Raw genomic sequence first — 14,162 nt, 5'->3', positions numbered from 1 at the left:
GTGGTGGTGATGATGGTGATGGTGATGATGGTGGTCGTGATGGCAGTGATGGTGGTGGTGGTGGTGTTGGCGGTGATAATGGTGATTGTGATGATGGTGGTGGTGATGGTGGTGGTGGTGATGGCTCCCATGGTGATGTTGGTGGTGGTGATGATGGTGGTGATGGCAGTGATGGTGATGGTGGTGGTGGTGGTGTTGGCGGTGATGATGGTGATGGTGATGATGGTGGTCGTGATGGCACTGATGGTGGTGGTGGTGATGGCTCCTGTGGTGATGTTGGTGGTGGTGATGGGGATGAAGAAGACCACTTTCTGAAGTCCTCAGCTGACATGATTGTAAAGTAGAGTGATTCATAGTGAAAAGAGGATGTAGTTGGGAGGAGAATACCCTTCCGGGTTCCTTCATGTGGATGGCAGTCCCCACCTATTGTACGATGGTGGAACTTGTGACAGATCCTAGGACTTCACTGTTATGAGAGACAAGACCTACCTTGATTTCTTCTTTTTTTTATTTTTTAAGTTTATTTATTTATTTTGAGGGCAGGGAGGGGCCGAGAGAGAGAAGGAAACAGAGAATCCCAAGCAGGTTCCGTGCTGTCCACGCAGAGCCCGACGTGGGGCTCAAACCCACGAACCGGGAGATCATGACCTGAGCCGAAGTCAAGGATCTGGGGCTCAGCTGACAGCCATCCAGGCCCCTCTGATCCTTACCTTTTGTTTCATGGTCTTTCGGGCTCTGGGTGTTTCCATTTTGTGCGTTCTGCCCCAGAGGGCCTTGGGTGGACCGGGGCTCTGGTCTGTTTTCTTAAGCCCTGTCGTGTCTGGTTTCAAACTCCATGCAGATGCGTGCGCCTCTTCGGTGTGGCCTGTTGACCGTGACCCTGTGTCTTTGTCCGCAGGAGTGGAGCATCACGTGGAACACCAGCAACCCTGACTTCACCAAGTGCTTTCAGAACACCGTCCTCGCATGGGTGCCTTGTGCTTACCTCTGGGTCTGCTTCCCCTTCTACTTCCTCTATCTCTCCCACCATGACCGGGGCTACATTCAGATGACACATCTCAACAAAACCAAAACTGTAAGTCACTTGGGATTTCCTCATGGTGGGGGAGGCGGGGCGTGCTTGGGTAGGGTGGTGGTTGGTGAAGACCGACATGTTTCTTCTACATCATGTGCCCTGAGTTCCTTTTTCTAGAAGGCAGACGAGTGATGTGGTAGATAAAGGCCGAGGCTCTGGGTTCAGATGTGGATGCAGATACAGGCTCTTCGGCTCACGAGCGAAATGATCTTGGACAAATGTTTTGACCTCCCTGGGCCTCCGTTTCCCCATTATTACCTTGAACAGGATAGGATCTGTGGCAAGAGATGATCAGGAGGTAATCAGGAGGCCTTCCCACGGGACCTGAGACTATCATTTTTATTCCCCCAAAAATGTTTTTACCTTGACGTAAATTCCACCTGCAGAAGACTGGCAAGAGGGAGCCCAGGAGCTGCCGCCAGCCCCCGACACCCGGCTCACGGTCCCCAGTGTCTCCCACTTTCCCACGTCTGTTTCACACTTGGCCCGTGCTTTCTCCCTGGACACGTTTATTTCTTTCTGAAGCACCTGAGACTCGGTCGCATCTCTGCTACGTCCACCCCTTGATTCTTCAGTGTGTCTCTTCTCAGAGCAGGGACATTCCCGTGGGTAAGGGCAGTACAGTTACTGGAGGCTACTTGACACGGACACAGCACTTTGAAAAAGAATCCAGTTTTGTCACTGACCCCAATAGTTTCCTTCCCGGTGCCCTCAGCCCCCTGCAACCCCCCGTGAGATCCAGTCCAGATCCTGTCCTGCTCCTAGTCACGGCGTTTCTTTTGGCTTTCATATTTCCCAAGATTGATTTCCATAAAAACAGGAAGACTTGAGTTATCTTCCTGAAGCTCTCCCTTTGCCCACAGTCCCCGCTTCCAAACCCGTCTTGTTCATCCCGCACAAACGCTATGGATTTCCGTGTCCTCAACTAGATCTGGTGTCTTCCTCTTAAGGAGCAATTTGTATTTTGGGGAGGGAGCAACACCTCCCTCTAAAATGTAAAACAGAGGGTCACATGGGTGGCACGGTCGGTTAATCGTCTGACTCTTGGTTTCGGCTCAGGTCATCATCTCACGGTTTGTGAGTTAGAACCCCACGTGGGGCTCTGCGCTGATGGAGCAGAGCCTGCTTGGGATTCTCCCTCTCTCTCTGCCCCTCCCCTGCTTCTGCTCTCTCTCTCAAAATAAATCAATAAACTTAAAAAAAAAAAAAAGAACTGGAAAACAGTCTTTAAAAATAAGATAAAAAAAAAACGTAAAACAGATTTTACCAAAAAACAAAAAAAGCCTTGCCTGAAAGCCCTCTAGTAGCTTCTTGCCCACAGAGGCCCAGCTTGATCTGGCCCCAGGCTCCTCTTCAGCCATCTACCCCACTCATTGCTCATTCCGTAGCAACCACAAGCCTATCACGTGTTCTTACCCCAGGGCCTTTGCACTTGCTGTTCCCTCTGCCTGAATTGTTCTTTCCTTCAAATATCCACATTTGGCTCATTTCCTGTATGTCACCTGATTGAAAGGCCTTCCCTGACCATTTGTTACCTCTTCATGTCAGTTACTACTCTCTGGTATTATGTATTTTCCCAGTTTGTTTCTTGCCCGTTTCTTCCCACGAGAGTCTCAGCTCCACGAAGGCATGGACTTTTGTGTGTTCTGTTCACTGTTATATCCTTGGCACTTTGAAAAGTGTGTGGCCCGTAGTAGCCCCCAGTGAACTTGGGTTGGATGAATGCTGTTTAACGAACGCTTATTGTAGGAGGCGCCACGCCATCCAGGGTGGCCGATGGAGGTCAGCTGCAGACTGAGAGCTTGAGTTGTCGGGGGATGGGAAAGCTGGACCAGATGGGGAGAGTCATGCCCTGGCCGTGAGGGGACGTCGTGCACTGGTTATACACTGGTGTGTGATGCCCCAGAGGGCAGCTCGCCCACCCTACCTGGGACTTGTCCGTGTTCCGGAGGGTGTGTGTCTAAGGACCACAGCTGGTGGGTGAGGGCTCGGCTGGTCCCTCCAAGGCCGAGCATTTGGCCGGGGTGGGACCAGGGGGGAGGGGTGCTGGGGAAAGTTCCAGGGCCGTCCCTTGTAAGACCTGTGTGTACTTCTCTTCCAGGCCTTGGGGTTTTTGCTGTGGATCGTCTGCTGGGCAGACCTTTTCTACTCTTTCTGGGAAAGAAATTGGGGCAAATTCGTGGCCCCGGTGTTTCTGGTCAGCCCAACCCTCTTGGGCATCACTATGGTAAGTAGAAGCCAGCTGTCCGCCAGGCACCGGGGACACCAGACTAGTGGCCAGCGTTTAGAAATTTGGGGCGCCTGGGTGGGCCGGTCGGTTAGGCGTCCGGCTCGGGTCGTGATCTCATGGGTTCGAGTTCAAGCCCCGCATCAGGCTCCCCACCGACCGTGCAGAGCCTGCTTGGGACTGGGCCTCTCCCTCTGTCTCTCTCCCTCCTCTGCTCATCATCTCTCTGTCTCTTCCTCAAAATGAATGAACAAACTTAAAAAGGAAATGAGAAGATCTCACATCTCCCAATGAAAACCCAGACATCTGGCTTCTCTTGAAGAAGTCAGAGGTGGCACCACCAGCCTCCCGGCCGCGCGCCAGAGCCGAGAAATGACTGCAGCCTCTGAAGAGGCGCGTGCTGTGTGCAGCTGGCCACAGTCCTCTCCCTGCTCTGTCGCCCTTCCCGGCCCTGTGGCTGGACAGCCGGTGCCCGCTTTGCCCTGCCTGCCGGGGCCTGTCCTTGGGCTGGTTTGTGTTCATTGCCCGGGACCTAATGGTCTCTTGAATCTGTAGCTTCTGAAGCTCCAGGAGTGGATGCCGGGCTGGACGGAAAACTACCCTGCCCCGCGCAAGCCCGCCGTCCCGTGGGAAGCAGACGGGGCAGCCCCTTCGCTACAGCCGCCGCGCTCGAAGCTCCGAATGTGTACCTGGCACTGTTCCTGGCGGCTTGCCTGTCTTGAAATTAGAAATTAGAATTCATCTGTTTCCAGAGCAACCTTGTGACAGGGTCCCGCCTCGTCCCCGTTCGGCAGGGGAGGGGACAGAGGCGCAGAGATGCCCAGCATCCTCAAGGGTGCACAGCTAACGCGTCTCCAGGTGGAGGCGGTCGCTGCGGAGATGTGCTCTGAGTCCAGTGCCGTTCCTGCACGTGCACCACGTACCCGGCCCCTCTGAGAAGCCTGGAAGGTTCTCAGCAAGCCCTGGCATGCTTGAGGAGGAGGAGGGAGGCAGGTTCGAGGCAGGAGGTTCTGAGCCAGGAGAGCCGTGTGTCCAAGCAAGGGTTGGAGGCGGACAGGGGTACCTAGGGAAGGGCCCGCCCTCTGTGAGCAGGAATGTGGCCGTGGCTTCGGGGGGTAGACAGCACAGGGCAAGGCAGAGCCACGTTGCAGAGGGCCGTGGACCCTTACTGCCCTGGTCACCAGTCCTGACCCCTTTTACATATTAACTCATTTAAGGGTGTTTGCTCATTATTCCCATTTTCAGAGGTGAACAGGATGAGGTACAGAGAGGTAAAGGAACTGGCCCAAGGCCACACAGCCAGTAAGCAGCAAAAGTGGCCTCACACCCATGCCGTCTGGCTCCGATGCCTCCCCCACATTTGTGGGGATCTCCGCCAGTCCTTGGCTCTCCCGCTGGGTGGCTCGCCTCCGTGGCCCCCAGCCTGGTGTCACGCCAGGCGTGCGGAAAGCTCTCCTAAGTGAGTGGGTAAATGGCCTGTACGCTGGGGCAGCGAGGTGTCGAGGCAGGACTGGTTTTGGCCGCAGCGGCTCCTGCGCCCTTGTCTTTCCCTGTTCCCGGTCTTGTGATTCTTCCTTCACAGTTAGGTCTGTGGTGACGGGGACCCAGCTGTGACGGGCCGAGGGTCACCAGCTCTGTGCCTTTTGAGGCTCTAAGTTGGCCAGGAGGTGAACTGGCCTGCGAGAGCCTCAGTTTCTTTCTTCTCCTGTGGGCTCTGCGACAGAATAAGAGGACCAGTCCTGCTGCTGGTGCGCCGGTGACTTCCTCTCCACACCGCTGGGGACGGGCACACGCAGGCCCCAGGAGTACGCGCTGAGAGCAGGCGGCACGCATTTCTCTGTCCTTGCTGTGTGCCAGGAGTTAGAGACGGGACCGACATGGTTCCTGTCCTCACGGAGTCTTTGTCTAGTTGTGCAAACAGACTCTCAGTGGATGAGTCCCCAGAAAGGCACAAAATGTTTGCTCTTGTGCGAAGTACTGTAAGGGCGAGGTTTGGTGTTTGGTCTGGGGACTTGGCAGGAAGGGGTGATGGAGCTGAAGTTGGAGGATGAGCAGGATCTTAAAAAGCTGAAGAGGCTGCGGGCAGAGGACTGTCTAGTTGGGGAGAACAGCACATGCAAACGTCCTGGGGTCACAGGGAGAAATGGAGACTTGGGCGGTGTGGCTGAGGGAGAGGGAGTGAGGAGGGGAGGGCATCTGGGATGGCAGGAAGGCACGGGCTGACCTCATAGGACCTTGAGCTTCAGGGTAAGTGGGTTTTGTTTTGTTTTACATCAAACACGGGTCCTAAAACTTCTTTGTGCCGTAGCCTCTCTCCTTTGCCAGTCACGTGTCAGGATAACGTCCTTAATAAATGCATAGGGTCACAGAGAAGCCAGTCCCGCACGCACACGGGTATATGTGAACGTTCTGTGATTACATTTAGTTTCCGCCCGAATTTTAATTTCCGTACAGTGGGACTCACTTTTTTTTCTTAAATGAGTTCATCAGTTTTTTTTCTTTTAATATTTTATTTATTTCTAGGAGAGAGAGAGAGGGAGACAGTGTGAGCAGGGGAGGGTCAGAGAGAGAGGGAGACACAGACTCTGAAACAGGCTCCAGGCTCTGAGCTGGCAGTCAGCACAGAGCCCGACGCGGGGCTCGATCCCACGAACCGCGAGATCATGACCCAAGCGAAAGTCGGACGCTTAACCAACTAGGCCACCCAGGCGCCCCGAGTTCCTCAGTTTTGATGAACCCACAGTCACGTACCCACCAGCCCCACCATCGAGATCGACAACAGCCCATTCTCCCGGAAGCTCCGTCCTGCTGCCCGCTGCTGTGGTCGGCCCCTCCCCCACACCCCTGTCCCCTGGCCACCACTGGTGTGTGCTCTGTCCCTGTCACTTTGCCTTTCCCAAAGCACTCTGCTGGTTGGGGCCGTTTGAGGCTGACTTCTCCCACCTGTCGTGTGAATCCAGGGAGTTTTTTTTAAGTTGCTCAGTGTCTTTGACGGAATGGTTTCACGGCACGGTAATCGTCTGTCATTCAGGAAAAACAGTTAGCAAAAGGCGTGTGCGGTGGCTCAGTCCATTAAGCATCCGAGTCTTGATTTCATGGTCATGAGATCGAGACCCAAGATGGGCTCTGCGCTGAGTGTGGATGGAGCCTGCTTGAGAGTCTCTCTCTCCCTCCACCCCTCCCCTGTGCATGTTCTCTCTCTCTCAAAAATAAAAATAAAAAGAGTTAGAAAAGATTAAAAAGCAAAGTAAAAATATATATGCATTTCAAATCAATATCAACAAGCGGGTAGGATGCCTCTTTAATTTCCGAGTAGTGATGACTGTGTGACAGTTGGACACATTTTCAGCTGTGTATTTTTAGAAAGGATTTCTTTTCTTTTCTTTTCTTTTCTTTTCTTTTCTTTTCTTTTCTTTTCTTTTCTTTTCTTTTCTTTTCTTTTCCTTTTCTTTTCTTCTCCTTTCCTTTCCTTTCCTTTCCTTTCTTTTTTTAATGTTTTATTTATTTTTGAGAGAGAGACAGAGAGAGACAGAGAGAGAGAGACAGCATGAGCAGGGGAGGGGCAGAGAGAGAGGAGATACAGAATCCAAAGACAGGCTCCAGGCTCTGAGCTGTCAGCACAGAGCCCAATGCAGGGTTCGAACCCATGAGCTGTGAGATCATGACCTGAGCCGAAGTCGTATACTTAACTGACTGAGCCACCCCAGCACCCTGCCCGTGTCTATTCTAAACTGAGCTTCTCCCCAACTTTTCCATCCTGTCCCAGTTCTAGTCATGGTCTTCTTAAATTCCCACAACCTTCAGATTAGATGCTATTAGCATCTCCATTTTGTGGACGAGGCAGCAGAAGCTCAGAGGAGTTCAGCGACTTGCTCAGGGTCACGCAGCAAGCTGAGAGCGGGGCTGGTGCTGGGGCCAGGTCCTCCCCAGGCTGGCTTTTGCACCACTGAGCTGAGGACAGCCCTGCTCCAGGCCTGACATCTGCTAGGACTGTGGGGGGCCGAGGGGCCTGGTCTTCTGACAGCTCCTGTTGTATGCTCCTCTCTTCCAGCTGCTCGCTACCTTTTTAATTCAGCTCGAGAGAAGGAAGGGCGTCCAGTCCTCGGGGATCATGCTCACTTTCTGGCTTGTAGCCCTACTGTGCGCCCTTGCCATCTTGAGATCCAAAATCATGACTGCCTTAAAAGAGGTAAGTGGTGGCCTGGAGTGGCCCTCGGGAAAGCTGCTTATTCCTTCCAGCCTTACGTGGAGTTGTGCATTGCTGTGAGAACCAGATGTTGAGTAGTCTGTGGGTCTAGTTTCTTCCCCCAGGGATTTCCTTAGCTCATCCAGCTTTTCTTCTAGAACCTTCTTTCTTCAGGGCCCCACTTACTTGTGTAGCTTCAGGGGCCCATGTGAGTTCTCTAGGAGTGGGAACCACAGAGAAGTGCACAGCACCCTCTGAGCCTCAGTCAGCAGGAAATGGTGAGGCAAGTCGACTCTAGATATGTTTAGTCTGGAGCAGAGCTCAGGGGTGAGTGGTGTTCACCGAGCGGCTGCTTCCCTTGGAGGCCCGCTCTGTGTTCCCACGTTCCCTGCGTGTCATTGGCCGCCACTCCCCTAGGAGGCCCGCTCCGTGTTCCCACGTTCCCTGGGTGCCATCGGCTGCCACCCTGCTAAGAAGTAGCTCACGTCGGCTGCCATAGGCCGCTCCTAGGAGTAGAGAACAGCCTTTTCAGATGCTGTTCTGCTCTACAGGCTAAGCAGTAACTGAACGTTTATTGAGCACCTGCAGTGTTTGGCAGAGATGGTCCTTAGTAGTGATGGCTGCTGACATTGATTGAGATTGTGTTTCCAAGGTGCCAACCAGGGACTCAGCTTTTTTTTCCATGAAGAATCTCGCTTGCTCACAATTACTCGGTCAGGATTTCTGAGTCTCCGCACTGACATTTTGGATCGGAGATGTCTTTGTTGTAAGGGACTGTCCTGACCTTACAGGACCTTACAAGGTGTTTGGGGGGGCATCCCTGGCCTGCACCCGCGGATTCCTGTAGCCGCCCCCCAAGTTACAGTGAACGGAAATGCCTCTAGATGCAACTAGATGTTCCCTGGGGGGCAGAGTCCTCTGTGATTGAGAACCACTTGTCTGTTTATAGGTGGAGGAACTCAAGTGCACAGGGGCCGAGGGAGGTGACAAAATCCCGTGGCCAGTACAAGCAGAGCATGCCGTGAACATGGGCCTGTTTCACTTTCAAGCCTGAGCCCCCTTTCGCCACGTTGGAGGCCCTCACCAGGCCTCTGGGGGCACGCCGTGACGGGACTGTCTCTCTCGTGTTAGGAGAGGTGGCTCAGGCCAGGAAAGCTTAGTGCTCGGTCTGTGCCTGCCCCCCTGGCCTCTGCAGGCTGCTTCCAGAAAGTGACCTTCTCTTCCTCCTCCCTTGCCGCACGTCTAGGATGCTGAGATCGACATGTTTCGCGATGTCACTTTCTACATTTACTTTTCCCTCGTGCTGATTCAGCTCGTGTTGTCCTGCTTCTCAGACCGGTCGCCCCTGTTCTCTGAAACCATCCACGACCCTGTAAGTGTGAGGAGAGGCGCACACGTGTGTGTGTGTGTGTGTGTGTGTGTGAGAGAGAGAGAGAGAGAGAGAGAGAGAAGCATTATACAGTGCCAGGTAACATCGATTAGACACTTGTTCTGTGACAATATCGTCCACGTGGGATCTCATTCCTTCTTCCTCCCAAAGCCCAGAGAGAGGTAATATCCACCTTCCCACTCTACAGATGGAAAAACTGAGGCCTCTGTGTGGCTAGGGGGGCTTAAGGAATCTGATTCATGATTGTAAACTGCCGTGTCTTATAGGCCTGCAGGTTTGATCATTTGGTTGCCATCGTGACTTTAGACATTGTGAGGAAAACATTTAAAAATGAAGACATTTCCCACACGTTCTAACTATGCAGGTTTTCTAGGAAAACACGGAGTTCTGTTGGTGTCTGGGCCACTGCCCCACACGGCAGCACTCGAGCTCAGCGGAGGAGTGTGGCCCTGCTTGACACAGAGCCCAGCACCCCCTCTTGCATGAGACAGGCTGCTTCCTTCCTTCACGGTGTGTCCCCGGCCCTTGAGGGATTTGAGTTTGAGACCCGTGGTCTGTTCTGCTCTTGTGCGGGAAGTGGGGCTCTTCTCTGGACCAGTGGGTGTGAGGGGGTGCAGTGGTGGGGGCCAGTCTTCCTGCGGCAGAGTAAGAGGGAACACAGTCATTGACCGCTGTTGTCTCTGTTCTTCCTCCCTGTGTCCCTCTCTTCTTCCTCTCTCCCCCTCTCCCTCCTCCTGCTTCCTCCCTCCCTTCGCTCTGCACAGTGCCAAGCGCCAGGCTCCAGTCCACAGGGCTGTGGCAGTGCAGGACACAGGGGTCTTGCGTCTCTTGTCATGGGGGCTGGGGGAATAGTCCATAACCCCGGACTCAAGTATATAGCAGTGAGGTGGCAGTAAATCTTGAGGAGGAGAGGAAATGGACATGATGTTGGAGGGTCGTGTGCAGTTTTGACTTGATAGGAGCCATCAGAGAAGGTGTCCCTCATTAAACCTCACTGGGGGGAGGGAGTGAGCTGAGCAAATACCTAGGGGAAGAGTGGTCCAGGCAGGGTTGGCAAGTGCAAAGGCCCTGGGGCAGGAGCTGCCATGGGCTGTCAGGGGAGCAGCAGGAAAGGCAAGTGTGCCTGGAGCAGCGAGAGGCCAGAGAGGGCTAAGACATGGCATCTCAGGGGTGGGGACAGTTGCCCGCGGTGGTGTGAGCCGTTGGACTTCATTCTCAGTGGGAAGGGACCCTTTGGAGCATTTATTTGATGCTTTGTTAGTGGCTAGTCGGCTGCTAACTGGCAAAATGGCGGCAAGGGCAGTTTTTAACCACTGCGGTGTTACTGGGTTTGGCCTGCGCCTCGGCAGAAGGCAGAGGCTGCCTTCGTGGGCAGTGAAGGCGCTGTGGGGAATCGGCTCTGTGGCCGATGTTTTCACGTCTAAAAAACATAGGTGTGCGTGTTTGTGTATGTGCATGTTTTTGTACATGTGTGTGCGTGTGCACGCATTTATGTTCGCATGTTTGCACATGGAGGCGTCCGTGTGTGCAGATGTGCGTTAGTGTGTTCCTGAGCATGTGTGTGCACGCGCGTGTGAAGTTCACAGGGCAGTGCCGCCGCCTGGGGCGCCCCCTGGGCCCCTGCTCGTGCCCGGCACAGAGGAGGGGCTCGCGTGTCTGTGTCTCCCGCTCGGCAGGGCCTGTGCACGTGGGGAGTCTTGGCAGTGGTGTGTCCCCGACAGGAAACACGTGTTCAGTGTCCTCTGTGCTGGGGAGCTGGGCTGCTGAGGGTAAACCGAGGCCCTGGAGAAGCCTGCAGGCCGACCCGGAGCTCACCTGGTGCTTTGGGCTCCCCGGAGGACCCGCAGGGCAGCGTCAGACGCTGTGGGGGAGGGAATTCCTTTTATTTATTTATTTTTTAATGTTTCTAATGCTTATTTATTTTTGAGAGGGAGAGAGACAGAGCGTGAGCAGGAGAGGGCCAGAGAGAGAGGGAGACACAGAATCTGAAGCAGGCTTCAAGCTCTGAGCTAGCTGTCAGCACAGAGCCCAACGCGGGGCTCGAACCCACAAACCATGAGATCACGACCTGAGCCAAAGTCAGACACTCAACCGACTGAGCCCCTGGGTGCCTCGGGGGAGGCCTGGCTCCCTCTGGGGACCTGGATGAGATTCCTTTCTCTTCTTTCCTTGGTGCCTGTACCTTGGGGCGGCTCATACAGCTGGCTCCTTCCCTGCCCTGTGCGTTTCCAGCAGCCTGGAGCTGGGGCCTGCGCTCCCACCCTGGGGCAGCTGGAGGTGGGCTGCCGGGGGCTGGGACACCCTCTCTCTTGTCCCCAGCCATTCCGTTTTAGGAATCTAAGCTTACAGAGATGGTTGGACCCTTAGACCCTAACTCACACCCGGAATCTGATGGCGGAAGCAACATGGTGTCATGGAAGTGGAGCCTCACGCTGGAGTTGGGTAGACTGTGGGCACCGTTTATCATGTCACCAGACACTTATTAAGCATTTGTTGTATCCTGTGCTTGGCTCTGGGGACACAACAGTGTGTGAAGTTGTTGCGGTCTGTGCCTTGCTGCAACTATTGATTACTCCAGAACGAACCACCCTGACTTTAGCTCCATAAAAGAAGAGTAGTTTAGGGGTGCCCGGGTGGCTCAGTTGGTTAAACGTCCGACTCTTGTTTCTAGCTCAGGTCATGATCTCACAGGTTGTGAGATTGAGCCCCACCTCGGGCTCTGTGCTGACAGTGTGGAGCCTGCTTGGGATTCCATCTCATTCTCTCTTTCTGCACACCCCCACTCTCAAAGTAAAAAAAAAAACAAAAACAGTAGTTTATTGTTAGCTTTCAGTGTCCAGGGTATTGCCTGGGCTCGGCGGGGGCTTTTCCTTGGGGCCTCCCTGATGGTAGCTGTGCAATGGCGGCGTCCTCACTCTCTGGCAGGTGGTTAGCTTCGACCCCTGGCTCCAGCTTCAGATAGGCTCGACAGGCCATGTCAGGGTGGCCTGGGCGACCTCCCCGCGTGGCGGCTCAAGTCTGAGGATGCGTGTTCCTAGGCAAACAGCCAGGCGGAAGTGGTGTCACCTCTTATGACTCGGTCCCAGACATCACTCAGTGTCACTCCTGCCAGCCTGTTGATGGAGGCATTCACAGAAGTCAGCCTGGGTTCGAGGGCTGGGGACACAGACCCCACCTCTAGACGGGGGATCGGTCAGGTCTCATTCTAAGAAGAGCTTGTGAGATGGCAGATAATGTCTGACCCTCTCTGGACAGTGCAGTCTGCTGTGTACCCTCAGGAAGCTTGTGGCCTCGCAGGGGACAGCCACTGGGTGGGTGAGCAAACAGCCCTGTAACCACAGTTGAGATGAAGGCTGGGAATCAGGTTATGGGACTTAGATTTGTGACCCCAGGCAAGTCCCTCCTCCTTTCAGCACCTCAATGTCCCCTTCTGGAAAATGGGTTGAGGCTCCTTTTGGTGCTGGGATCTGATGTGGTGATCCAGGCGGAGGGACACTGTTAGGTGCTTTCTCTGCCTGTGTCCCTGTCATCCTCAGGGCTCGCATCGCAGCGGAGCCGAGGAGATGGGGAGAGCACGGCCCAGCTGCCCTCCCGACTTCAGAGCCGCAGCTGCACGTTGCCCGTCCACAGAGGGGGCGGTCAGCCACGCCTTGGGGCAGCCGGGGCGGGGAGTGCGCCGCGCTGGGCTTCTCCAGGCTTGCTCCTGCGCAGTCACCAAAGTCGTTCTCCGCAGCTGGCCCTGTGCCCTTTGTGTGACTCAGACTGCCGTCTGGCCCTGGTGTTCTGGTGGGGCTGCTCCCCGCTGTCCCTCCGGGTGCTGGGCTGCCTGGAATCTGGGAGCGGCCCACCAAGCCTTCTAGGCTTTCCTGGGCTCCCGTCTGGCCCTGCCTGTGATCCTTGTTGGCCCCGAGGCTGCTGCTGAGAATGAGGCTGGCGGGAGGAGGAGGGGGTTTCCCTTGGCCCTTGGAGGCATCGCGGCAAATGTGGCCATGTGGTAGACCCCCCGCTCCTCGAGGTGGGGTCTCTGGACCGACGGCATTGACACTCCCCAGGTGCCTTTAGAAATCCCGAGTCGTGGGCCTGCCGAGCCCTGCTGGGTCATAGCCTCATTTTAGCAGGATCCATGGGTGGCACGCGGTTGAAAAGCGTTGGTTTGGCACGTGTAAAACACATATGAAACTGCTCAGCTCAAGAGGGACTTGTAGCCCTGTGTGTAACTATGGGATACATTCCCCCCAGCACTTCACTGTGAAGCAGAGGGTGTCCCCATCCACTCCCCAGTTCCGTTCTACAGTTAACACTGTCTCAACTTGCTTTGTCACGTATCTGGCCAACCAGTCCGCCAGTGCCAACGAGTCTGCCAGTGGCCTCATTGTTTTGGTATCTGAAACTTATTATTATTTTTTTAAAATGTTTTATTTATTTCTAGGAGAGAGAGAGAGAGACAGTGTGAGCAGGGGAGGGTCAGAGAGAGAGGGGGTCACAGACTGAAACAGGCTCCAGGCTCTGAGCTGGCAGTCAGCACAGAGCCCGACATGGGGCTCGAACCCACAAACCGCGAGATCATGACCTAAGTGAAAGTCGGACGCTTAACTGACTAAGCCACCCAGGCGCCCCTGAAACTTATTTTGAAATGCCTCATATGCCTCACCCAGATGCTTGCACCATGCAAAGCACTAGCTGGAGTGTGGTATCTATATACACTTCCATTTTATGTTTCTCTGAAAGCAGAATTTGCATCGTGGAATTCCTGAATGTAAAGTTACCCGGTGAGGAGTTCCGACAAATGAATAACAGCCCGAGCCCCTGTCAAGATACAGAACATTACCAGGACCCCAGGAAGTCCCCTCCTGCCCTTCACGGTCAGCCTCGACCCCTCACACCCCAGAGGCAGCCGCTGAACTTGGGCTGTTTTATGAAAGCATCATAAGGTCTATTTAAAAAAAATTTTTTTTAATGTTTATTTTTGAGAGAGAGAGAGAGAGACAGAGCATGAGCAGGGAAGGGGCAGAGAGAGAGAGGGAGATACAGAATCTGAAGCAGATTCCAGGCTCTGAGCTGTTAGCACGGAGCCCGACACAGGGCTGGAACTCAAGAAGCGTGAGATCATGACCTAAGCTGCAGCTGGAGGCTTAACCCACTGAGCCACCCAGATGTCCTTTGAGTTCTTATTTTTAAGTAATCTTTCCACTCAAAGTGAGGCTCAAACTCATAACCCCAAGATTAAGAGTCGTGTGCTGACTCAGCCATAAAGTCTGTTTTTAAGGCTTTTCTCCTTTATGCT

General features: G+C 54.2%; 1 protein-coding gene across 2 annotated transcripts in view; it reads left to right on the top strand.

Annotated features, from left to right (window-relative positions):
• The window catches only part of ABCC1 (ATP binding cassette subfamily C member 1), a 136,577-nt gene that overhangs the window by 38,043 nt on the left and 84,372 nt on the right, over positions 1 to 14,162 (top strand). For both annotated transcript variants that reach the window (XM_039233600.1, XM_039233599.1), the window contains exons 2-5: positions 899 to 1,075; positions 3,177 to 3,302; positions 7,354 to 7,491; positions 8,735 to 8,860. In XM_039233600.1, coding sequence (XP_039089531.1) covers positions 899 to 1,075; positions 3,177 to 3,302; positions 7,354 to 7,491; positions 8,735 to 8,860 — 567 coding nt within the window. The remainder of the gene's footprint in view (positions 1 to 898; positions 1,076 to 3,176; positions 3,303 to 7,353; positions 7,492 to 8,734; positions 8,861 to 14,162) is intronic.

This window comes from Hyaena hyaena, unplaced genomic scaffold (assembly GCF_003009895.1).
Source record: "Hyaena hyaena isolate Hyena2069 unplaced genomic scaffold, ASM300989v1 scaffold_76, whole genome shotgun sequence".
Taxonomy (NCBI): Eukaryota; Metazoa; Chordata; class Mammalia; order Carnivora; family Hyaenidae; genus Hyaena; species Hyaena hyaena.
Note: the sequence above shows the minus strand (reverse complement) of the source record. Positions and strands in the feature narration are given on the sequence as shown.